This window comes from Odontesthes bonariensis, chromosome 16 (assembly GCF_027942865.1).
Source record: "Odontesthes bonariensis isolate fOdoBon6 chromosome 16, fOdoBon6.hap1, whole genome shotgun sequence".
NCBI lineage: Eukaryota > Metazoa > Chordata > Actinopteri > Atheriniformes > Atherinopsidae > Odontesthes > Odontesthes bonariensis.
In genome coordinates, this window is record NC_134521.1 from 35,007,338 (window position 1) to 35,031,257 (window position 23,920).

A 23,920-nucleotide genomic window follows, 5' to 3' on the forward strand; every position below is an offset into this window, starting at 1 on the left:
TGACCATCTCACAAATCCTCTCCTCCATTACCTGGCATTTTTAAATCTTAAACATTTTTAATCTCCTACTCTTCGTTCTTCTTCTTCCTCCATAACTTCCGGAGCCAACACGCTCCTGACTCTCTACTGCCCCCACAAATTCCTCTGGTATTGCTCCGTTTCGCCCGGAGCTCACCGGATTGCTAAGCTCTTGACCTACAAACTGACGGATGAAACGACCCCCGGAACCGGGTGAAAGCGTCCGTTTCCGTATTTACCGTAGGGCATAAATGGGCCTTTACACAGCGTGGTCATGGCGAGCGGAGGAACAGAAGAGGTTCACGCCCCACGTCATTTAAATCCCCTGTTTGGGAGCATTTTGGCTTCCCTGTCAAATTTAATGAAGAAGGAAAGAGGTTGGTGGATAAAATCGTGACTGTGTGTTGGCACTGTGGCACAAGAAAGCCACACAACAGTGGAAACACATCGAGCATAGCCACGCATTTGCAGCGGTGTTTCACTGACAGGAGTGAAACCGAAAGCGGCTCAACCACCGCTCATCACCGCGGCATTTAAGCAGCCCCTTCCTTCACAATCCGACCGGGCTAAAGCGATCACAAACGCTATCGGTGTGTTTATAGGTGCAGACATGAGACATGTTGAAAAGAAGATGTTAATTGTGCACTTTAAGTTGATTTTATATATTTCAATTTGATAATTTAAAAGTGTTGATAAACAAAAAGACAAAACATGTTTATTTGTCTTGTCTATTTTTTTTTTTTTTTTTTTTTGCTGATCCGAAAAATGATCCGATCCGTGACTCTGATCCGAGGAACGATCCGAACCGTGAGTTTTTTGATCCGTTGCACCCCTATCTGCAGGTAAAATTGCAATAATAAGGTGACTTGACTTTGACTTGACTTGACCTATTACAGGACTTGACTTGACTTGCCCAAGAAAAAATTACTTGGGACTTACTTGAGTCTTGAAAGCTAAGACTTGAGACTTGCACATGTGTGACTTGGTCCCATCTCTGCGTAAAATACGAAAAGATTGTTGAATGTGCCAATTCTCCTCAATCACTCGAACGGTTGTTGCATGAGGCCCAATGATCCTCATGTCAGAAAACGTCCTTTTATTCTCCTCTGCAGGCACCGTGCTGATGATGTCGCTGTGCGAGGTGGTGCGTGTCTACGAGTTCCTGCCGTCCCGGAGGAAGACGGAGCTCTGCCATTACTACCAGCGTTTCTACGACGCCGCCTGCACGCTCGGCGCCTACCACCCCCTGCTGTACGAGAAGAACCTAGTCAAACGGATGAACCAGGGCACCGACCGCGACATCTACACCCACGGACGCGTCACGCTGCCCGGGTTCAGCGTGATGAACTGCACCCAGGCCGCCAAGGGAGCGCTCGACCGCTGAATGGCAAAACGAAAGCAGTGAAGCGAAACACACCATGAACACACCCGACGAGAAGCCGAACCCTGCATGAAGAACGAGGACAGACGCATGAAAACCTCCCACTCACTGCCTGACCAAAAAGCAAAGCTCACCGTGAATATTTAATGTTGCTCACACACGTCTGTCATGGCCGACCAGCTGCTCGCTGAGCCTGCTTTATACAGAATTACACACCTACAGGGGCGTTCCATTCAGAGTCTTTAAAGGACCATCCTGCTCTCCAGTAAAATTCACATGTACTCCACATTACTGCCAAACGTTGTCTGAAACAGTTTAGAGTTAGAGGCGGTTTGATGTAGGACTTTACTTGCACAAAGGACTGAAAAACGTTGATTATTTAATCTAAAACTGACAGAAACGTTTGGTTCGGACACTGTTCTGTCAGGTTTGAGGTCAGTTTCTAATTAATGTAGACACACACTGAAGCACACTTACTACTATTCAGCCGGCTACTTCCTCTGATTTATTTATAAACCCGTGATTTCTTCTATGAAATTCACAGAAAAAGAGCCCAAAGTAACTTAAAGCGAGTTGCAGGGTGCTTAGAAGCGTAACCGACTATTAAAGTAAAGATTCAAAGATATGAAAATGAGCTTCTACACTCAGCTGCATTCAAAGTAAGTGCGTGTAGATAAACTTCCCTTCTTTGTCTGTTCCTCATAGCTTCTGTCTTTAAAGCTGAATAAATCGTGTAGTTTTATTTATGATAAAGAAAAGTTAAGGACAGGAGCGAAGGGTGAACTGATCCGACTGTGTTTCCCGCAGCAGATTAACCCACATTCGCTCTGATCCTTTGCTGTTCCTGTCACCAGCTCTTGCATGACTGAATGTCCATAAACTTATGCTGTAACTGACTCTTTAAACCGGCCAGTTTAAGATCTAAAACCTGATGTGTTGCTTTTGTGAATGTCAGTAAAGCAAAGTACTGAGTTTATGGCTTATGGACTAAAAATCAGTGGCCTGGTCCTTCAGTTGAATGCTGGCTCACGAAACTCCATATTTCAGGTTGACCAGCGCCATTTTCCCCAAAAACCTGATGTTTCCTAACTGCTGAAGGGACGTTTTAGGCTATATATGTATATGTATACAGTATACATCAACAGAAAATACACCAGGTTGGGCTTTTAGGTCTTAGACTTGATCCTGAACACGTCAGAATGGATGAATTGACTTATTTATCCAAACTCATCCACACTGCCGAGGTCTGAATGGCACAAAGATCTGCACAGAGATTTGAGTATACCACTTCCATTTTGGTCTTTACACTGAAAAGTTGTTGTTTGGTTTAGTTGTTTCTATTTGAGCTCTTCTTTAAGATGCTTCAGTGTCCTATAAAAAGACTCATTTGTGGTTTTTGAGTCCGGCAGCAGGTGTGGATCTGGCTTCTAGACGGATCTGTTCTTCACTGCGAACATCGTTCCCCTTCAGTGCGATCTTTCAGTTCACTTTTTCATATTTTCAATCAGATTTTCTGCTTTAAACTTTCTGCAGAGTTGTTTCAGGGCCTGTGTTTTAGTTCTGGGGACATTTTACAGCTGGAAAGCTCTTCCTCGATCAGCAGAATGCAGAGAACTGAGGGGATTTTTCCCTGAAATTCTGCTGTATTTGGGATTCTCTGAGAATGTGAATAAATCTCAGTTTATGACGTGAAAGAGTCTGAAAGAGCTAAAAATGTTTTACAGTAGAGAACAAACAAATCAGAGGTTCACTAAAACTTAAAAACAGGAAGTAGAGGCCGGCCCCCTCCCTCAGAGCTTAGTCTGCTCTGATTGGTTGGCTCTGGTGGTCTGATTAGGATCCGCCCACAAGTCAGTTATTTCCAATGAAATTTGAGAAACTGTTGAATTGGACACAAAACCAGTGTTTGGAATCTTATGAGATTCTAATTGTTATTTTGCATGACTTTCGTATTTTTCTATGTTTCCTTATTTTGATTCTCAAAAAGAAATTTGGAACCGTGCACACGAGCACTTTGTGCATTTGTGAGTCAAACAAATCAGTGTCCACTTATTTCAGGGGGATGTTCGAACTCCCCCATTCTTTTCATTTTGTATTTCTTGGCCTTGTAATTAGTCGTGTGTTGAATTGTGTTAAGTTGTACTTTGGCTAACGAACAGGCTAACGAATTATTAGCTTGGTCAACCTGATCGCTACGTTCTGAGAACATTCGAGTGAAAACTTTACGGTCGAAAACAGCCTGCAGGTGTTGAAATGATGGGAAACTACTACAGAGTTTATGTTAAGAAGCAGAACAACCTACTTCTCTTAGTTTAGTGGCTGTCACCATCTAATCAGACTTTTCCTAAATGTGTACAAAACATTGTTTAGTAGTCGTGTCGTAGGGGAAACCAACTTTATGAGGTTGGCACATGTACCTTTTAGGAAGGACTTCCAGTGTATGCTGGCTACTTGTTGATTGGTGGTCTTTCTAACTTGAGGTCTCCTGATGCCCCACACCTGTCAAAGGCCTGTTGCAGAACCTGGATGGTGTTCTGGCTCATTGTCCTCCTGAAAAACTGATGATGGTCCAACTGGTCTCAGACCAGATATTATAGCAGTCGTGCCTATTTAGTGTTGTCTTAAAATGTACTTTAGCCTGCCCCTGTACCCAAGTCCAGATGGGTCCAGATAAGTCCAGATAGGTCCAGATAGGTCCAGATAGGTCCAAATAAGTCAGTATAAGTCCAGAATGGTCCAGATAGGTCCAAATAAGTCAATATAAATCCAGAATGGTCCAGATAGGTCCAAGATGGGTCCAGATAAATCCAGATAGTTCCAGATAAGTCCAGATAGGTCCAGATAGGTCCAGATAAGTCCAGATAGTTCCAGATAAGTCCATATAAGTCCAGATAGGTCCAGATAAGTCCAGATTGGTCCAGATAAGTCCATATAAGTCCAGATAGGTCCAGATAAGTCCAGATAGTTCCAGATAAGTCCAGATTGGTCCAGATAAGTCAAGATAAGTCCAAGTGGGTCCAGATAAGTCCAGATAAGTCCAGATAGTTCCAGATAAGTCCAGATAAGTCCAGATAGGTCCAGATAAATCCAGATAGTTCCAGATAAGTCCATATAAGTACAGATGGTCCAGTGTCCATCACATTTTCCTGAGGTTGTGTCTACTGCTTCAACTCTGGGGCACTGTAGACTCTAATTTGAGAAGCAGTAAATCATTAATTTCTCAGATTCAGAAGCAGAAACAGAAGTGATAGATTAACCGAGGTATTTGAAATAACTCGGGGCTCTTGGTGTCCCATCTCACTAAACTATTTTACTTAAGAAAACATTGCCTGTGGATCAGTTTACTCCTCCTCCAACACCGCAGTCCCGTAACAACTTGTTTTCTGTAATCTCTGAATAACGGTGGCGTGTTTCTCATCTATGACGTTATTCGCTGTGTTAGAGTTTTCATTTCAATAAGCTGCCACACAAACTGCAGCTCGCAGAAAACTGTTCATCTAAACAAGACCTTTGACAACTAAGGTGCCAACAAAGTTTTCTCGTCGTTCGGTTTTTCCAGTTTTATGCAACTTGCACATAGAATTATCATGACAGAGCAACACTTATACAAGGGGGGAAGTAGGTAGGTTGGTCTGCCTGTGTGTAGTCAGCTTTGTAATAGGCGTTAAAAGATGGATGAACCACGACTTATACTCTGTATGTTATACAACTCCCCATCATTTCACTACCAGTGTGGGCTAATATGATCAGGATAATTAGATTGTTCACTCCTTTGTTGCGCTCCAGTATTCACCAAAGTAATTCCTGAATTACAGTCATTTTTTCCTCCTTGAACTACTTCTTCTACTGATTTACAGCCACTAGCAACGTAGCCTGCACCAACACCTCCGGTGACGCTTTGCAGTCTAGTTTATTCACTTAAAATCAGACAAAAGTCTGATTATTATTATTTTTTTGGGGCTTCTTTTTGTGGCTTTTCAAAAGATAGCTTCAGATTTTCTTTGTCCGTGGAAACAGGAAATCTGACTGTTGAGTAGGGAAGCGTTGCAGCGTGAGCTGGACAAGTGGACCAGAGAGCCGATGTACGGAAAAAGCAGCGATTCGAAGACTCTGGATCTGGTCATGTAGTCTATTGTGGTTAGGAACCCTGCTAACTGAGTAGCAGCCATGAAAAGACCTGCTTGAATTATCCTATTCTCCCTGGGAAAGAAGCTCCAATTCTTCCTTTAAAGCTGCCGTCGGCAGGTTTTCAAAAACCTAGTCTAAAGTCGGAAAATTCGAATGGATACAACTTTCAGGTCCCTCCCCCTCTGTGGACGAGGTTGTGCACGTGAGTTCACACCAGTGTGCGCGCACACAAGCTGGGGGCAAACTCACGCTCAGCATGGAAGACGTGGTTGGTGACTGTTCTGCTCAGATAATAGATCAATAATAAACCTAACGTGATTGGTTAAAAACAGCCGGGAGCGCTCGATTTTTGCAAGCACGATTACAGGCTTCAGAGGGAGCTACAGAATTCGGGATTTTTCCTAAACAGCCTATTTAATATTCTACTTCCAGAATCCCATGACAGTTCAAGCTAATATGACTAAAAAAAAGTTGCCAACGGCAGCTTTAAGCTCTTCTTAATTTTAAGATACACTGGCCAGTCCTTTATGGGAGAAAGGAGATAACTCCATTCTACAAATGCTTTACAGCGATCCTCAAGAGTCTGTGACAACACCTTGTTTTACTTTTCTGAAATTTTCTTTCCTTTTTGAATTACAAAACGTGATTAGAAAGTAATATTCTAATGTCTCTAATATATTGTATAACCTTCCTGTAACAATGTGATAAGACTGCAATAGTTTAAGTATCTAAAGCACTGTTTGTAGAATATTTATTGAACATTTGTAGTTTCAGCGCTGCAGAGACATATCACAGTTTAAAGTGCTGTTTACACATACCCGGGTATTTTGATAAACGAAGACCTTTCCCTTCGTTTGTGCCTTTCGTTTATACACAAACAGAGTTTTTTCCTCCGAAAACGAGGCATAAAAAAAACTCCGGCAAAAGTGGAGGTTTTTAAAAACTCCGTTTAGCGTTTGTGTATAAACTGGTTGAAAGAGACAAAAACGGAGTTTTGGGCAATATCCGCGGTAAAAGACCGACGTCCATTGTTTATCTGGCAAGCATGGAGGTACAAGTAATAGCAGCATTTCTGTTTTTAAGAGCTATAGTCGCTTGTGAGCTTCTTTTGGCAGACAGAGCCCGGCCATACCACCGCCAACGACGGCGAGTCTGGGTTAGACCCGGACGGACTGCTATGTGGTGGGAAAATTTTGAAAATGGCCTTGTTGTCCCGGAGGAATGGAGGGAAAATTTCAGGATGTCACGATTCTCACTCCTTTCCCCAGCAGAAATGTTCTCTATTAGGCTACTGATTGGCTTGTGTGGAATTCTCATTGTTCTAACACTGCCACCGTCAGGCTTGGCGTAATTTAACAGCTCTTGATAGCGTATTTATGCTGATCAATGTAGACGTGTTTTTTTTTTTTAAATGGGGCTGTGTGCACCTAGTTATTTTTGCAAACGAAGGTTAGAAAATATGCGTTTATCAAAATACCCGGGTATGTGTAAACAGCACCTAAGTCTCATTGCGGCGTGGTCGTTTTTCCCCGCCACCGTTCCTTAACACAATGACATATATTCCAGGTCAAGAAAAAGATCTTGGAAAAGATAGAGAAGGTCTCTTTTTTTATTATTCGACCAGACCCTTTAGTTTCCCTGCATGGTTCTGTGTCCTCTCTCTGCTGGTGCTCGTCACCACTTTGCAAACTCAAGCTTTTGTAGCTTCATGCTGCCACCTGGGGGAAAGTAAAACTCCGGTCTGCTAACATATGCATGGCTGTTCTTGTTTGCAGTGTCACCACAGTAAAGAGCGAGCCCATGGGCATTACTACTTTCTTTCTATTGATACTGATGCATGCGATAAATCTGTAAAACCTTTCTCCAAACAAGTGTAGCAACAGGAGAAAATGAGAATAAACTCTGTTAGACAGTAACTACATGGTACTAATGCAGCTCATTGTTTTTCTCCACTTGTTTAATCAGCATGCAAACAGGGCATGTGGATGGATTTGAAAGTATTTGATTTTCAAAACATACAAAGCCGCACAGAAGCCAACACTGAATGTCAACAACGCAACATGCTGAGCATAAAAAGTAAAAAAAAAACTGCAGCTAACATCTTGAAAAGAACAATCAACTTATCTTGCTACTGTCTCTTTAAGGCCTCACCCTCCCAAAAATGCCTGCTGTCATCTGATTGGCTGACATCAGGAAGCCTCCCAAGGCTGTGTACACTGTGAGCTTGTTGTCCCTGTAACATGTGACAGTAGAAAGAAGCTACTTAAAAAAAAAAAATGTTTTTTTTCAAATACAAGAGAAGCTGAAGAAGAGGGTTAATTAGTGAATTAGCTGTAGCAAATGCTGTCTCAACAGCTAACTGTGCCGATTTCAGACCAGAGCGTGGCGTGGCGGCAGCGAAACGACGGCAGTCGTTACGCCGGTTATCAGGCGGTGTGTTCAACTTGGCTTTTCACACCGGACAGTCCGCGGCCGCGGTAGTTCTGCTCCAGCCCTGTCTGCATTCCCCATTCATTTCAACGGGACACCGCCGGCCGCCGCCGTCCAAATTCCGCTCGAGTTCTATTTTCCAAAAGCAGCGCGGGACGGAGGCGTCTCCGCGCCGCTACCGCCCGACTACCGCCGCGTCGGTGTGCAAGGACAGATCTGTTTCCATGTATTTTCACCTCCGCCGGTGAAAATCGCCACGCTTTGCCGCCCTGGTCTGAAATGGCCCTAACTCGACACTATGTAGTGAGTGCAGTTTGGTTTTTACATGCTATTCATTGTAAGCGTTACTAAAAAAGAAACAATCTATGCCAATTAATTTTGATTTGGTTTTGGTGAAATGTGGTCAGCTAACACAAACGGTTTCTGAGGCTTCACTCTTTCAAAATGACTCATCTATTTTTTTAAATACTTTAGTTTCCAGGACTTCATTTTTTATTCAGCAGGCAAACACTTGAATCACTGATGTCATTGCATTTCAGATGAAAACAAAGTACATTTCCTAACCTATGCAGCTGCTCTCTTATTCCAAATCAGCAAACATTTGTGTGAAACCATTGGATATTTGGTTGTTTCCAGTTAACAGATGCACTTTTTCCCTCTGCTTTTGTCCTCATCTTCTCAGCATCCAAGGAGGTTGTTTTTCAAACTTTTAAATAAAGTATTAAGTGGTTAATGTAGTTTTAAATTATTTCTTTATTTTGTTTGATGTATTTTCCTCTTCAGGCTTCTTGTGATGTGAATAGAAAATGCAAAAGAAACTCATTTAAGATGCAGGCTTGAAGGACTCTGCTTGCTTTTCATGTTGCCTAGATTTATTTTTCCTCTTTTTTTGGTGATTTTATTATGTATAAATGATGTATAGAAGCACCCCATCTGATCCTGTTTGAGTAAAAATGTTCTTTTAATGCCAAACAGCAAAAAGTTGAAGTGTATATACCAAACACAGATTGCTTGTTGCTCAGTTAAACCCTGAGTCTAAATCATTACCTGACATTCTTTTTAAATATGTTTCCGGTAAACATTTAATGTGGTTTGGTATCCTTTGTAAGAACCTGACTTGGATTTTGAAGCCTCACAAGATAATTAAACAGAAGGAATGGAAATACTTTTGTTGTATTTATGTAACTAATTGTTCCATGTTGGCAGCATGAATTAGCATTTATATATAAGCTCTCCTGATTTTTCTGAATGTAAATATTTACAAAAGTGCCCTTAGCAGGTAGATAGTTTTAGCTTTTTGCTAAATATTTTAATAATAGATTGAGGTATACAGTCCCCTCCAAAAGTATTGGAACAGCAAGGCAAATTCCCTTGTTTTTGTTGTTCACTGAAGACATTTGGGTTTAAGATCAAATGATGAGTATGAGACAAGAGTTCAGAATGTCAGCTTTTATTTCCAGGTATTTACATCTAGATGCGTTAAACAACTTAGGATATATCACCATTTGTATTACACCACAGCATTTTTAGGTGAGCAAAAGTAAAGGAACAAATAATCTTAAAGTAAATAACATTTAATATTTGGTGGCATAACCCTTGATTGCAATAACTGACTCAAGCCTGCGACCCATCGACATCACCAAACTGTTACATTCTTCCTTTGTGATGCTATTCCAGGCTTTTACCACAGCTTCTTTCAGTTCTTGTTTGTTTCGGGGGGTTTCCCCCTTCAGTCTCCTCTTCAGGAGGTGAAATGCATGCTCTATCGGGTTACGGTCAGGTGATTGACTTGGCCAGTCTAAAACCTTCCAGTTTTTCCCCCTGATAAAGTCCTTTGTTTTATTGGCAGTGTGCTTTGGGTCATTGTCCTACTGCATGATAAAATTCCTCCCGATTAGTTTGGATGCATTTCTCCATAAATTGGCAGACAAAATGTTTCTATACACTTCGGAATTCATTCTGCTGCTACCATCATCAGTTACATCATCAATAAATATTAATGAGCCTGTTCCAGAACCGGCCATGCATGCCCAAGCCATGACATTACCTCCACCATGCTTCGGATCATAAGCAGTTCCTTTCTTTCTCCACACTTTGGCCTTTCCATCACTTTGGTAGAGATTAATCTTGGTCTCATCAGTCCATAAGATTGTGTTCCAGAACTTTTGCTGCTCAACTCTGTACTTCTTTGCAAATTTCAATCTGGCCTTCCGACTCTTACTGCTGATGAGTGGTTTGCATCTTGTGGTATGGCCTCTATATTTCTGCTCTCGGAGTCTTCTTCGAACAGTGGATTGTGATACCTTCACCCCTGCACTGTGGAGGTCGTTGGTGATGTCACTTACTGATGTTTTGGGGTTTTTCTTTACAGCTCTCACAATATTTCTATCATCAACTACTGTTGTTTTCCTTGGCCGACCTGTTCGACGTCTGTTGCTCAGTACACCAGTAGTTTGTTTCTTTTTCAGGACATTCCAAATTGTTGTGCTTGCTATGCCCACTGTTTGTCCAATGGCTCTGATTGATTTTCCTTATTTTCTCAGCTTCAAAATGGCTTGCTTTTCTCCCATAGACAGCTCTCTGGTCTTCATGTTGGTTTATCCTCTTTAACAAGAAATTCAGTTTATAGGTTTAAACATGCAGAGCTATTTAATGTTTGAATAATCAACCTTAAAGGCAACACCAGGTCAACAAGAAACACCTGTCAGTCACATGTTCCAATAGTTTTGCTCACTTGAAAAATGAGTGGGTTCAAACAAAGGGTGGTATGTCCTGAGTTGTTTAACACATCTAGATGTAAATACCAGGAAATAAAAGCTGACATTCTGAACTCTTGTCTCATACTCATCTTTTGATCTTAAACCCAAATGTCTTCAGTGAACAACAAAAACAAGGGAATTTGCCTTGCTGTTCCAATACTTTTGGAGGGGACTGTAAATTAGTGCTGTGTTTAAGTTGATTTCTAAATGTTAGCGTTGCACTACTAGACTATGACTAAGACCTCTTCTAAACGGAGTGATACGTTCCAGTGAGGATGAATCTTAACAGACTGTCCTTAATATTTCTCAAGACCTCAACAAAGGTAGGCATTTTTCAGCTTTTGAAGAAAGATTCTCACAACATGATGGACTGGATAAAACCTTGATAATCGTGGTGCCGTGAGGACAAACCCCATCAATGCAGTCATTTAGCAACTAACTCCCGAAGATAAAATGGTAAATGTAATGGCTACTACATAATGGACTGGCATGAAACATTCCCAAGAGGGTTTAATGGGCATTTCAGCCCATTAATAGTTCTTACATACACCTCTAGGTGCTGCTTGGACACATCATCAGTGATGAACCCGAGGTCATGGGCTGTTTCGGGTCTTTGATCATCAAACACCCTCGCTCGGGCGACCCAGCGGGGGTGATCAGCCCCCGACTTGTGTCCAAGTGGCCCACTACTCCACGGATCCCCCCTCTGGATCCATAGCCATCTTGAGGCTTTCTCCGCAGCCTCTATGATGTTCCTGATGGCTCGCCTGCACAGCTGACCTTTTACTCCGAGGACTTTTAGTGACTGGCCAGCAAAACCCCGGCACCCTACCTCAACTGGTTCGCATCGGGCTTTCCAGCCTTTACTCCGACACTCAGCCACCAGCTCAGCATACTTGGCCCTCTTGCGTTCATTTGCCTCCTCCATTCTGTCTTCCCAGGGGACAGTAAGTTCAACCAGCACCACTTGCTTTGTAGACTCTGATGTTAATACCATGTCTGGTCGAAGTGCAGCGGCTGTGATGTTCTCTGGGAACTTGAGCTGTCTTCCCAGGTCAACTTGGAGCTTCCAGTCCCGTGACGTGGTGAGAAGCTCTCCAGAGGAAGCTGGCTGATGTTGTGCCTTCTCCCCAGCTCTGACAAAGGTGATGGTGTGCTTGGGGGTGTGCTGGTACCTGCAGTTAGAGATTGCTGTGCTGAGCGTGTCTGCCAGAGCCCTGAGGACCTGGTCATGACGCCAGCGGTACCGCCCCTCCCCCAAGGCCTTTGGGCAGCAACTGAGGATGTGCTCGAGGGTGGCTCTTTTCTGGCACAGCTGACATGCCGTGGTGTCTGCTAATCCCCAGCGCTTCAGGTTGGTTGGACTTGGGAGAACGTCATATACTGACTGGATAAGGAACTTAATGTGCAGGGGTTCGAGTCTCCAGAGCTCTGTCCAGGTGACTTTACGCTGCTCAGCTTGCTCCCACTTTGTCCAGGCGCCTTGCTGGTGCATAGCCACCATCTTGACTCGCCGATCTTCCTCCACCTCCGCCCTTATCTCATCCTGTACCATTTGTCGCTTCTCCCTTCCTCTGACTTTGTCATAGCGGGGCTTGGGGAAGCAGCCGAGACCTGTGCGGCCCACTGCAGTGTTGCCCACTAAGATGTTGTGCTGTAGCCTTGCCTCTGCTCTGTCAACGGCTTCCAGTGCCTTCCACTTCCTCCCAGTTTTCACGCGGATTCCTGCTGTGGCGACTTTTGTGTCCGAGGAGTCCCGGTACATCATGAGCTCCCTGGCACGTGTGACGTTGAACTCCTCCGATAGGCCACTGAATGGAAGCTGCAGCATGGTGGAATGGCCGTACAGAGCGATGCTGCTGAGGGATCGAGGAAGCCCAAGCCATCTGCGGACAAACTGACTGATGTTGCGTTCCAGCATCTCCACCATTGACATGGGCCCCTCGTAGACAAGCAGGGGCCAAAGGAGTCTTGGCAGGACTCCATGATGGTACATCCAGGCTTTAAATTTTCCTGGTAGCCCCGACTTGTCTATTGCTGTGAGCCATGATGTAAGTTCTGCTTTGTTTTGCTGGAGTGCCTCTGAGTCCCTCATGGAGCTGTTGAAAACCTTGCCCAGGCTCTTGACTGGTTTTTCTGTCACCGTTGGAATTGGGGTCCCTCCTATGGCAAAGCGGAACCGGTCGGCCACTCTGCCTTTCTTCAGGACCAGAGACCTGGACTTGGCGGGCTTGAAGCTCATTCTCGCCCATGAGATGAGCCGCTCCAGCCCCTGGAGTAGCCATCTGCAGCCAGGAACAGAGGTTGCTGTCACCGTTAGGTCGTCCATAAACACTCTTATGGGGGGCTGCCAAGTGCCAGATCTCGACAAGGGGCCCCTACATTCCACCTTAGCTGACTTAACGATCATGTTCATTGCCAGGGAGAAGAGTGGCACTGATATAGTGCAGCCTGTTATAATACCCTTCTCTAGGCGTTGCCAGGCAGATGTTAATATCATGTAAGTATGTTTGCAATATAGTTGTGAGTATGTATTGTCAGTTTAATGTTAGCATATGGCTCTTTGAGAGTCTTGTAGACCAAAGTAGACTCTTTTGCTGTTGCTTTTTCCAGAAATTAAGGGATTCTGAGACAAACATTTGATTCTACAAATGTATTTGAATGTTGTTGTTCTTCTCCTTCAGCTGTCCTTGTAGCTCTTAAATATTTTCATGCTGTCAGGGAAGGATAAAAAAAAGGTAACTGCTTATGTTCAGGTTCTCAACTGACATTAATCGAACTGACCTCATTAATTGGAGTTAATGCTCATAAAAAGATTATAATTGTGAATAATTACACACAAGTTAATGAAGACACATGAGTCTGGGTGCCTGGTCGGGTGATTCTTCTCACTTGTTATCCTCAGTCGACAGTTTCACACGGTTTGTTGTTATTATTATATTTTGACATGTTTGGCTTCTCAACAGTGTTTTTATTTTATTTGATCTTATTTACTTATTTTATCTTATTTTCAAGATGCTCAGATAATCTATTTTAATTCTATCATAATTCAAATGTTTACGTGAAATGACTTGAAAATGTTTGGAGTAACACTGACACGTTGAACAATAAATATTTTGATAAATTCAATCATGAAAGCAGAAATTAATTAAACAATAAATAAAATAAATAGAATAATTGAAATATGTTTGAATGAATTACGAAATAATGATATAGCCCCTAAAAATACACATAACCAGAAGGAAATTTTAAAAAATCTATCTATTTTGTCTATCTGACAGTCCGTGAAGGCAGCATAGCAGACGCAACTTACGTAGCTGTCACGTGATTGCGTCAACAGAAACAAACATGGCGCCGCGAAAGTGAAGAAAAGTGTGCTGTGAGTGTTTTTAAACTGAATGTTGCATACTTGTTAGTTGTTTTTGTAGCTGTCGAACAAATAAACAAGTTAACAGTTGACGTGTTAGTTAACTTTACGGTTAATTAGACACTAAACCGAAGCTATTAACTTTATTAGCATCTCTCAAGTGTCTCGTGTGGTCAGCTTGTTTCCATATCAACGGATGTTCACGCGCAGTGTTAGCTAACGATAATTGTACAGGGAGTGCTCGCTGTGAGAGGGACTTTTTAAACACCAGTTCATTAGTTTTCGGCGTCGTTTCAGACGTCTGCTGTCACACTGAGGTCAGTTCCGGGTCCCGTCACGTCGAGCCGGAGGACAGAGACAGATGAGAGGAAGAAGAGGACAGCCTTCATCATCAGGTAACCGATGAGGTATCTCACTGTGGGCGTGGCCGCGGCTCCGTCATCCGCTGGCTGGTCAGTGTTGAAAGCAGATTTTCAGCGCTGATAACGGAGACCACATCAGTGTTTCTGCGCGTGAAGAACCGCAGATGAGCGTCAGAAGACTCAACTCCTGTCAGAGTTTCTCAGAAACTGCTGATTGAACTTCTGTTTAATTCACTCTACCTAAATCACAACAGTGTAAACATTTCACAGGTTTTTCGTCGCATGTTTACTTGAAGTATTATCGAAATTGAAAGATAATAACTGAGGAAACAGGAAGCAGCTGCAGAGATCCACTGAAACACGTTCAAACTTTAATATAAACCCAGAATCTGAGTCAGAACCAGAGTTTGTTCCGTTCTGAGCAGCTTTAAAGGTCCTATGGCATGAAATTTTCACTTTTTAAGGTTGTTTCCCTAGCCTGCCTGCGGTCCCCCAGTGGCTAAAAATGGCGATAGACCTAAACCATGAACTGGAAATTATTCTCCGCCTTTGGAAATGTGACCATGCAGATGGCCTGATCGGGAAAGCTGCCTGTTATGACGTGGCACCTGTTATGACGTGGAGGTTGTTTCCACCCAGAGCCAATAAACTGCCTTTCCCCGCCCACAGCTCTTTGGCCAGCTCATTGCTCTGTACTTAAAAAATCTGTTTAGAGCTCCTGCATCAGAACCTCTAAAGAGCCAGTGGACAGATTTTGTTTTTTTCTGGGAAAGTGACGACAGAACCGAAGAGATTTGTGTATGTGTGCGCCAAATATTTCACAGTCGAATGTTTCCAGAACTTGGGCTAATACCGAGCCCAAGGGAGAGCCCAGACACCCTGCGGAGGAAACTCATTTCAGCCGCTTGTATTCGCGATCTCATTCTCTTGGTCACTAGCCACAGCTCGTGACCATAGGTGAGGGTTGGAACATAGATTGACCGGTAAATTAGAGCTTCGCGTTATGGCTCAGCTCATTTTTCACCACGACGGGCCGATGCTGAGACCACTGCAGACGCCGCACCGATCCGCCTATCAATCTCCTGCTCCATTCATCTCTCACTTGGGGAAGGATCTCATTCCCGAGTAAGTAATTTAACGCTCTATTATTGTGTTGCTTTCCTGTATGTACAGTATAGTTACATAGCTTGTTACCACAGTAAAGGGTTTGTATCGTTAGCAGCTAACGTTAGCTAACGGTTAGCTATGCAGCTAATAGCATCTGCACGCTCTTATCTCTGTCAACTGGGCTGTTGGAGGTGTTTGCATGCCCATGAGATGGTTAGCTCGCTCATTTTAGACCAAAACCCCCTACTTCAAGCTTCCTGAAGAAGAATGAATCCGCAAGTGACGTAGGAGCTCCACAGGGAACCGTGCTTTCTCCTTTTCTCTTCACCTTGTACACCACTGATCTCCAGTACAACTCTGAGTCATGTCACCTACAGAAGTTTTCTGATGACTCAGCTGTTGTCGGGTGTATAAGAGATGGAGAGGAAGGGGAGTACAGGACACTGGTGGACAACTTTGTGGAGTGGTCTGAACAGAATCACCTGAGGCTGAACGTCAGCAAGACCAGAGAGATGGTGATCGACTTCAGGAGGAAGAAGAAGACGCCTTCACAGCCGCTGAAGATCAAGGGGGAGGTGGTGGAAGAGGTTGAGGACTACAAATACCTGGGAGTGGTGATCGGCAACAGACTGGACTGGGCATCCAACACTGACGCTGTGTGCAAGAAGGGGATGAGCAGACTTTATTTCTTAAGGAAGCTGAGATCCTTCAATGTGTGCAGCAGGATGTTGGAGACCTTCTACAACAGTGTTGTTGCCGGTGCCATCTTCTTTGCTGCTGTGTGTTGGGGAAGCAGCATCAGAGCCAGCGACTCTAACAGGCTAGACAAAATCATAAGGAAAGCTGGCTCTGTACTCGGACAAAAATTAGAGTCACTGGAAACCGTGGTGGAGAGGAGGACACGGAAGAAGCTGTTATCCATCATGGACAACAAACAGCACCCTCTCCACCACACAGTGGACAGACAGCGGAGCACCTTCTCACACAGACTGCTTCAGCTCCGCTGTCGAAGGGACAGATACAGGAAATCTTTCCTGCCACATGCCATCACCCTGTACAATAACAGTTAAGTGTCATTATGGTATCTCAATACCATAACTGCATAACCGCACAACTGCATTGTTGCACTTTGATGTACATATATTTTTATTCATTTATTTTATAATTTATTTTATTTTATTTTATTATATTTCTATTCTTATTCTTATTCTTATTCTTATTTTTACTGTCTGTACGCTGCTAATGCAAAATAATTTCCCAGCTGGGATGAATAAAGTAGTTCTATTCTATTCTATTCTATTCTATTCTATTCTAAATTCAGTGCATTTCATCAGGATAATGATTCATTCATGGTTCCAGTCAAAACGGTCAGTCTGTCTGTGTCGTTAGCTCTGCAGCTAATAGCTCGGTCACTGTCGCTAATGTAACGGTAAATAGCATGAGGTATGCGAGTGGACACCTCATTTACTGTAACGCGAGTGTTGTGTACTTATTTGTTGTTTTGATAGCCGTCCTGCTGTTGGTGTTATGGCGCGCGCGATATCTGCCTTTCCCCTGATTGAAATGACTCGCGCTACGTGCATCTTTGCAAACCAGAGCAATCAGCTGAGAATGTCAAAATCCTCACTCCTCTTTCCCCTTCACGCACCCCTTTTTTGCTGTGTCTTGTGTAGCACTTGCTTGATGTTTGACTGTGTTAGGAGAGTTGTTCACTAACTAGTTCGTCATATTGTCAAAGTAAGCTCATTTCAACAGGTTTCGCTAGTTTTACGGCATAGGGCTGCCGTGCCATCTATGTGCCATAGCGATTCACAAAACATTTGCGCAAGGTACCACGGGCGTAAGTAAGGCCAAACCCCCACTAAACAGCTCATTCTGGGGATCCTAAGGAAAGCTCATTTTTGGGACTGGCTGTAATTCAGAATTTTGGGGAAAAAACTCAGATACAGTATTAGGGGACCACTAAAGCCTATAAAAATATATAAAAGCCTCCATTTATTTTCATGCCATAGGATCTTTAAAGTGAATATCTGCTCTGAGCTCCTTTCTCCTCCAACACAGCCTGAACCCTCTCAGACGAGCTTTCTGTCCTTTCTTTAAAGGTGATAGAGAATGGTTGAATGGAGCATTAATCCTTGTTCTGTGATGTGATATGTAGCCCAAAAAAAATTGGCTGGGTCTGTAATGGCTCAGAACCTCCCTAAAACAGCTATGAAACAGCTATGTTACTATGCTGGGTTTAGAATGCGTCGTTTGCCCTTATTGGCGTCGTTTCAGAGCTTATCTGGCAACCTCATTATGAAATGCAGGTAGGCGTTGGCGCTATTCGGTTGCCGTTGCTTGACTGGCTGCCCTTGCTCTCACTGAAAACAGAGCTATAGAGTAATACACTGACTGGAAAGAAAGCACATTCCCTTTAAGGCTGAGTTATACTTCTTTTAACTGCCCTTGCGCTTGCGTCTTGCGCTTGTGTTAATGGCTCAAGACGTTTATGCTTCATTTAGCTTTGCCGGCGCTTGCGTGTGCTGCGTGGCGATTCACCGCCAGGACAGTAGGTGGAGTAGCGGGTTTTTTCAATGACAAGCCTACTACGATGAAAGGAAATTCACCGCCAGGACCTCTTCGGCAAGTCTCTCTTCGAGTTAGGGGTGGGCGATATGGGCAAAAAAAAATATCTCGATATTTTTTAGGATTTTCACGATAAAGATATTTTGACGATATTTAAAAAAAAAATTAAAATTTGCATTAAGATCACAATAAAATGAACACAAGCATGCAAGTCTAAGCACACACGGCCGGTAGGACCTACAGTGAAACTGCGAATGGCTCATTAAATCAGTTATGGTTCCTTTGATCGCTCTACCGTTACTTGGATAACTGTGGCAATTCTAGAGCTAATACATGCAAAACGAGCGCTGACCTTCGGGGATGCGTGCATTTATCAGACCAAAAACCCATGCGGGGTGCCTCTTGGGGTGCCGCGGCCGCTTTGGTGACTCTAGATAACAGCGAGCCGTTTCTCAGGCTACTTCTCCCTCCGGAGAGGGAGCCTGAGAAACGGCTACCACATCCAAGGAAGGCAGCAGGCGCGCAAATTACCCACTCCCGACTCGGGGAGCCGGTAGTGACGAAAAATAACAATACAGGACTCTTTCAATTCTTTAACGGGGATCAATTGAAGGGCAAGTCTGGTGCCAGCAGCCGCGGTAATTCCAGCTCCAATAGCGTATCTTAAAGTTGCTGCAGTTAAAAAGCTCGTAGTTGGATCTCGTGATCGAGCTGACGGTCCGCCGCGAGGCGAGCTACCGTCTGTCCCAGCCCCTGCCTCTCGGCGCCCCCTCGATGCTCTTAGCTGAGTGTCCCACGGGGTCCGAAGCGTTTACTTTGAAAAAATTAGAGTGTTCAAAGCAGGGCGTGGCGCCGTGGTAAGGGCAGAGGACCACTGGCGCCGCACTTTATTGATTTTTGGCGATTGAAAAAAAAAAAAAAAAAAAAAAAAATATATATATATATATATATATATCTCGATATTGCAAAATTACTCATCGTCAAAACAACATTCACGATAATTTCGCAAACGATACATATCGCCCACCCCTACTTCGAGTGGATTCATCTATGGGATTCATGCTTCTTCTTCTTCTTCTTCGCTTTCTACCTTGGCGTTTGAAAACAGCGGTCTTTTATTAGGGGATGAAACTGGAAGATGAACACGCCGCCGGATGTGATGTAGATAGTGGCTTGTGCTCGCGTCCAGAGTGGCTACTCTATAGCTCTGCTCGCGTCTTGTCTTGCGTTACCGACTATAAACCAGGCTTTAGCTGAACAAGCCAGAGCTAACGTGCAATTCTTACAACAGGAATATGGCACAACACACATTTAAAACAAAATAAAATGTGATACTTACAGGCTGTACTGATTGCTGGGGTTGATTTTGTTCAGAATCAGAATTCGTTTTATTGCGTAAGGTGCAAACATGTAACATAGGATATAATAATAAAGAATAAAAATATATGAATATAAAATGTACAAGGTGTGTACAACATTACACAGTATCCAATATACAGAGCAACAACAGTGCAGCTTCATTAGTGCAATTGTAATGATGTTAAAGTGACTGGGGCAGGTTATGAGGTGATTATGAAGTGTTCATAAGTCCAACTGCAAGGGGGAAAAACTGTTTTTGTGACGGGAGGTTCTGGTCCGACTGGACCGAAGCCTCCTGCCCGAGGGGAGTGGAGAAAATAGAGAAGGGTCAGCTGTGATCCGACCTGCTCGCCCCTAGAGTTTAGATTCTCTGCCCGCAGCCGAGCCCGAACTTGAACCGGGTTGGGTCGATATTTCCCGCCACTATTCTCGGGTCGGACCGGACCGGGCGTGATCAAGCTTCTTTTTTTTCTTTTTTTTTTAATTCCCAAAACTAGCCAGGATGGCGCGGTCCGTCCTCTGCATTCCAGCGAGCAGCAGCAGTGAGCGCGTCTTCAGCGAACGAACCATTGAGCAGAGACGGACGGCTCTAAAACCTTTATCATAATTGTTATTTTAAGTCTCTTCATTCGGATCCATGTACGCTACAATCCAATCACGAATAAACACACATTTAGGCTATACGTGTCGCCCTTGTTGCATTGTTCATCAAGATAATTGTTAACAAATGTCTGTGGTTCACTTCAAACAACTCAAAATTGTAGTTGACAACGTCAGCTATAACGGCCCACATATTAAGAAATGGTTGGGTTTAAAGCGGTCTCGGGCTCATAATTACAGTTAATGTGCCGGGCTGGGTCGGGCTCGGACACAATGTGCACGGGCTCAGAAAGGGTCGGGTTTGATTTTTTTTTTAGGCCCGATCTAAGCTCTACTCGCCCCATAGTCCTGGAGACGTGCAGGTCATGGATAGATGGGAGGCTGCAGCCGATCACCTTCTCAGCGGAGCGCACAGCTCGCTGCAGTCTGTCTGTCCCTGTCGGAACTGACCCTGTACTGAGCAAAATTCCGACTGAAGCCTGCTCGGAATCGTGCAAGGTTTGTGAAACTGTACTCCGTGAAATGCGCAGCGCAAAGGAAAAGTCGGCGGTTGTATGTACTGGGGATGCTGTTAAAAATAAATAAAATGATCCCACACTGCTTCAGTAATGTTGAGCTCCGGGCTCTGGGGAGGATTCATCCCTCCATCAGACCTGCTGCCACTGATTTTCAGCCCACTTCTTGTGTCCTTTGGCACAGCTCAGCCTTTTCTCCCTGTTTCCCTTCCTTAAGAACGGCTTCTTGACAGCCACCCTTCTATGGAGCCCATTTCTGATGAGGCTTGGGCCAACAGCAGATGGATCAGCTGAAGGTCCAGATGCATCTCTCAGCTCCTGTGTCAGGTCTTTGCTGGATGTTTTCCTCTTTCTTAAGGACATCACTTTCAGATCCTGTTCATCTGCTGAAGATAGTTCTTTAGGCCTGACACTTCTTCTTCTGTCCTCCACTTGTCCAGTTTCCTCAAATGTTTTAAGGACACACTGCACACCATGCTGAGATATGCCAAGTTTTCAGCTAACAGCTCTTTGGGAATCACTTTGTTGCTGCAGAAATCCTGTTTTCTGTCTGTCAGACTGTGTTATCTTTGCTGTTTTTCACACATGCAGCTAAAGAAATGGGAACAAATCTTAATTCCAGTCTAAAACCCACAAAGAGCTTCTAGATTATTCATTTCTGGTGGCATAAAACAGTTTAATCATTTAATTTATATGAATTGTTCCATAATTAGTCATTAGATTATATCTTATATTCCTTTTTAAGCTTTAAATTGAATCTTATTTATTTTTTGTTGATGTTGTTTAACATATAATTCTTATTCTTATCTACTTTTAGACGTGATAACGTTCATTTTTTGGGATTAGGATTTTTTTACAACTGAATTTCTTATATTAATTTGACTATTTTGGTAACTGAAAGCAGTTTTAAACGTAAATGTACAAAAAAGTTTAAACTATGAAGCTGTTTTTCAGAGATGCAGCTAAAGAAATGGGAACAAATGATGTGTCTCTGTGACAGGCTGCTGGGACCAAAGTGCCTAAAGATCCAGTTTAAAATGGCTTCTTTGCTAAGTTGGACACAACACTGGTTCATCCCTTGAGTTAGGAGCCTTTTTCCTGCCTGAATGGTTCATAGCTCAGAGTTAAGTGGCTGAACAAAGAAAAAACTAATTCCTCTGAAGATGCTCAGGTACAAGGACTGGACTGAAGATGAGGGAAGAAGCAGAAAATGTCCAAAGAGAAACTCTGAAAGAGCTTCAGGAAGCTGGAGAATTGTTGATCAGGACACTTTAAAGGTTAGAAGAAAGTCCGGCTGCTTGGAAGTGAAGTATAAAGAAAGGGCTGGACAAGGAGCTCAAGAAGTCACCTTGTTGCTGCAGAAATATTCATTTTGACTTATTATCTTTCTAAAAGTTCACTCTCCAAACATGTACTTTTCACTTCTATATTGATGAAAACCAACCAAAAATCCTGCAAGTCCAGAGGGATGAGTGCTTTTTTTTTTTCTTTGAGCGCTGATGAGCTGAATTAACTGTGCTTCTCTGGTGCTCACAGTTACTCGGGAACAAACCAGGATGGCTCTGAGAAAGCAACCAATCAAGGATGTCTCCTCTGAGAGCCAACAGATGGATGAGGACTCTCAGGAGGACGAAGCTTCAGCAGACAGAGACGACGGGGTAAAGAGACGTGAACGTTAGCAGGAATCCGGTTTATTCTCCTGCCCGAGTGAATTAAATAATTGGATTTTTAAAGAACATGTTGTCTGTTTTTCAGGATGAGCTCTCGTCATTGCTTCTGTCGACGCCATCGGCGAAAGAGAAACGCAAGACGTGGGGAGGGGACAAGTCCAAACCCAAAGGTGCGTCAGCCGTAAAGGAAGAAAAACAGACCGTGTAACTGTTAATACTGCTAATACTACTGCTAACACTGCTAATACTACTGCTGTCAGTAAACACCTTGAGTCACTGTCTCTAGAAACTAAAGATCAAGGCTGTGTTCGAAACTGCATACTGCATACTCATCGATCAGACAGTATGCAGAGCGTTTACCCACAATGCATCTCGCTCCTGCCCGAGCCGAAATCAGCCGGCCTGAAGCTGATTTCGCTTAAGCTCTAAACTCTGTAAACTTTAGCAACATTTGAAACATTTTCAGGCGAGAAAGTAGTCGTTTAGATCCCCAACGTGTTGAAAACCTGACAAAATACCGGCTATTTACAATTTTGTTCCAATGAATTCGGCACTACTAAAGCTAGCCGTAGTGAGCAACGCACTTCCGGTTATTTTCACAAAATAAAATACCCGTTGCCTTTTATCATAGGGAAAGCCATTACGATACAGTTGGTGCTTTTGTTTTGAAAACAGGAAGTGAACCTACCCTCGTTGTAGCTAGCTTTTTTTTTTTTTATTGAAAGAAACAGCTGGTACAAATGCAACATGAATTAACCAACATACCAATAAATGCAGATTATTTGCAATGTTGGCAAATGTATAAAGATACACAGATATAGAATGAATAGGAACATACTAGAGGTGGTTACGAATATTGAAAATAATACATTTTAAACGAGTATCAATAGCTTTAGGACAAATAGAGTGATCAATGGAAGATAAATAATGTTTTAAATCTTTCTTGAAAATGAAAAATAAGGGTTTTCTTTTTTGAAATTTACATTTGTGAATAAAGAATTTTGCCAAAAAAAGAAAAAGGTTTATAAGATAGTCCCGGTTTGTTGTAGTGTCCGTGTCCTCTGGAGCACCAAAATACATGACCTGCATGGTCATAGCAAAGTCCTTGTCGATGAGTTCATTAATAAAGTCAGCAAAAAAGATCCAGAAAACTTTTGAGTGGTTACAGCTCCAAAATAAATGATCAACAGTTTCAGGGTGAGAAAAACAGAAAGAGCAATCAGGAGATACAGGGGAGAATTTTGACAACCTATAGTTACAAGGGTAACACTTATGTATAATCTTGAGAGAGACTTCAGATACTTTATTTGTGATCATAAATTGTTTCCTGAGAGACCAAAATCTTAACCAATCAATATTTTCAAAGCGATTATTCCAGTAACTAATACAAGCAGGGGTGGATATACTGTGTTTAAGCAGCCTATATCTTATTTTTTTATTAGTAAACTTATTGCTAATAAAAAGATCACCATCAATAAAGAGAGAGGAAGAATTAAGGTCAGGAGGAGACTGACAGAGACCTTTAGGGCAGGTGTCAAGAAGAAATCTGACACCAGATGGGATCCCATCAAAGATTATAGCATATTCTTTAGGTGGTACAGGAAAGGAAAACTTATCCATAAAGTCTCTATATGTATATAATACACCAGTCTCATC

The 23,920-nt window shown here is 43.1% G+C and overlaps 2 protein-coding genes and 1 pseudogene across 4 annotated transcripts in view; 2 read left to right on the forward strand and 1 right to left on the reverse strand.

Annotated features, from left to right (window-relative positions):
* st6gal1 (ST6 beta-galactosamide alpha-2,6-sialyltranferase 1) overlaps positions 1–9,120 on the forward strand; it is a 51,953-nt gene extending 42,833 nt beyond the window's left edge. Inside the window, exon 9 of the mRNA XM_075486949.1 lies at positions 1,131–9,120. Within this exon, the coding sequence (XP_075343064.1) occupies positions 1,131–1,402 (272 nt within the window). The 3' untranslated portion in view covers positions 1,403–9,120. The remainder of the gene's footprint in view (positions 1–1,130) is intronic.
* Positions 9,121–11,336: 2,216 nt separating this feature from the next.
* On the reverse strand, positions 11,337–13,216 carry LOC142401399 (uncharacterized; annotated as a pseudogene).
* Positions 13,217–14,029: 813 nt separating this feature from the next.
* uimc1 (ubiquitin interaction motif containing 1) overlaps positions 14,030–23,920 on the forward strand; it is a 63,472-nt gene continuing 53,581 nt past the window's right edge. For all 3 annotated transcript variants that reach the window (XM_075486946.1, XM_075486947.1, XM_075486948.1), the window contains exons 1-4: positions 14,030–14,095; positions 14,381–14,478; positions 22,131–22,252; positions 22,350–22,434. In XM_075486946.1, coding sequence (XP_075343061.1) covers positions 14,445–14,478; positions 22,131–22,252; positions 22,350–22,434 — 241 coding nt within the window. In that variant the 5' untranslated portion in view covers positions 14,030–14,095; positions 14,381–14,444. The remainder of the gene's footprint in view (positions 14,096–14,380; positions 14,479–22,130; positions 22,253–22,349; positions 22,435–23,920) is intronic.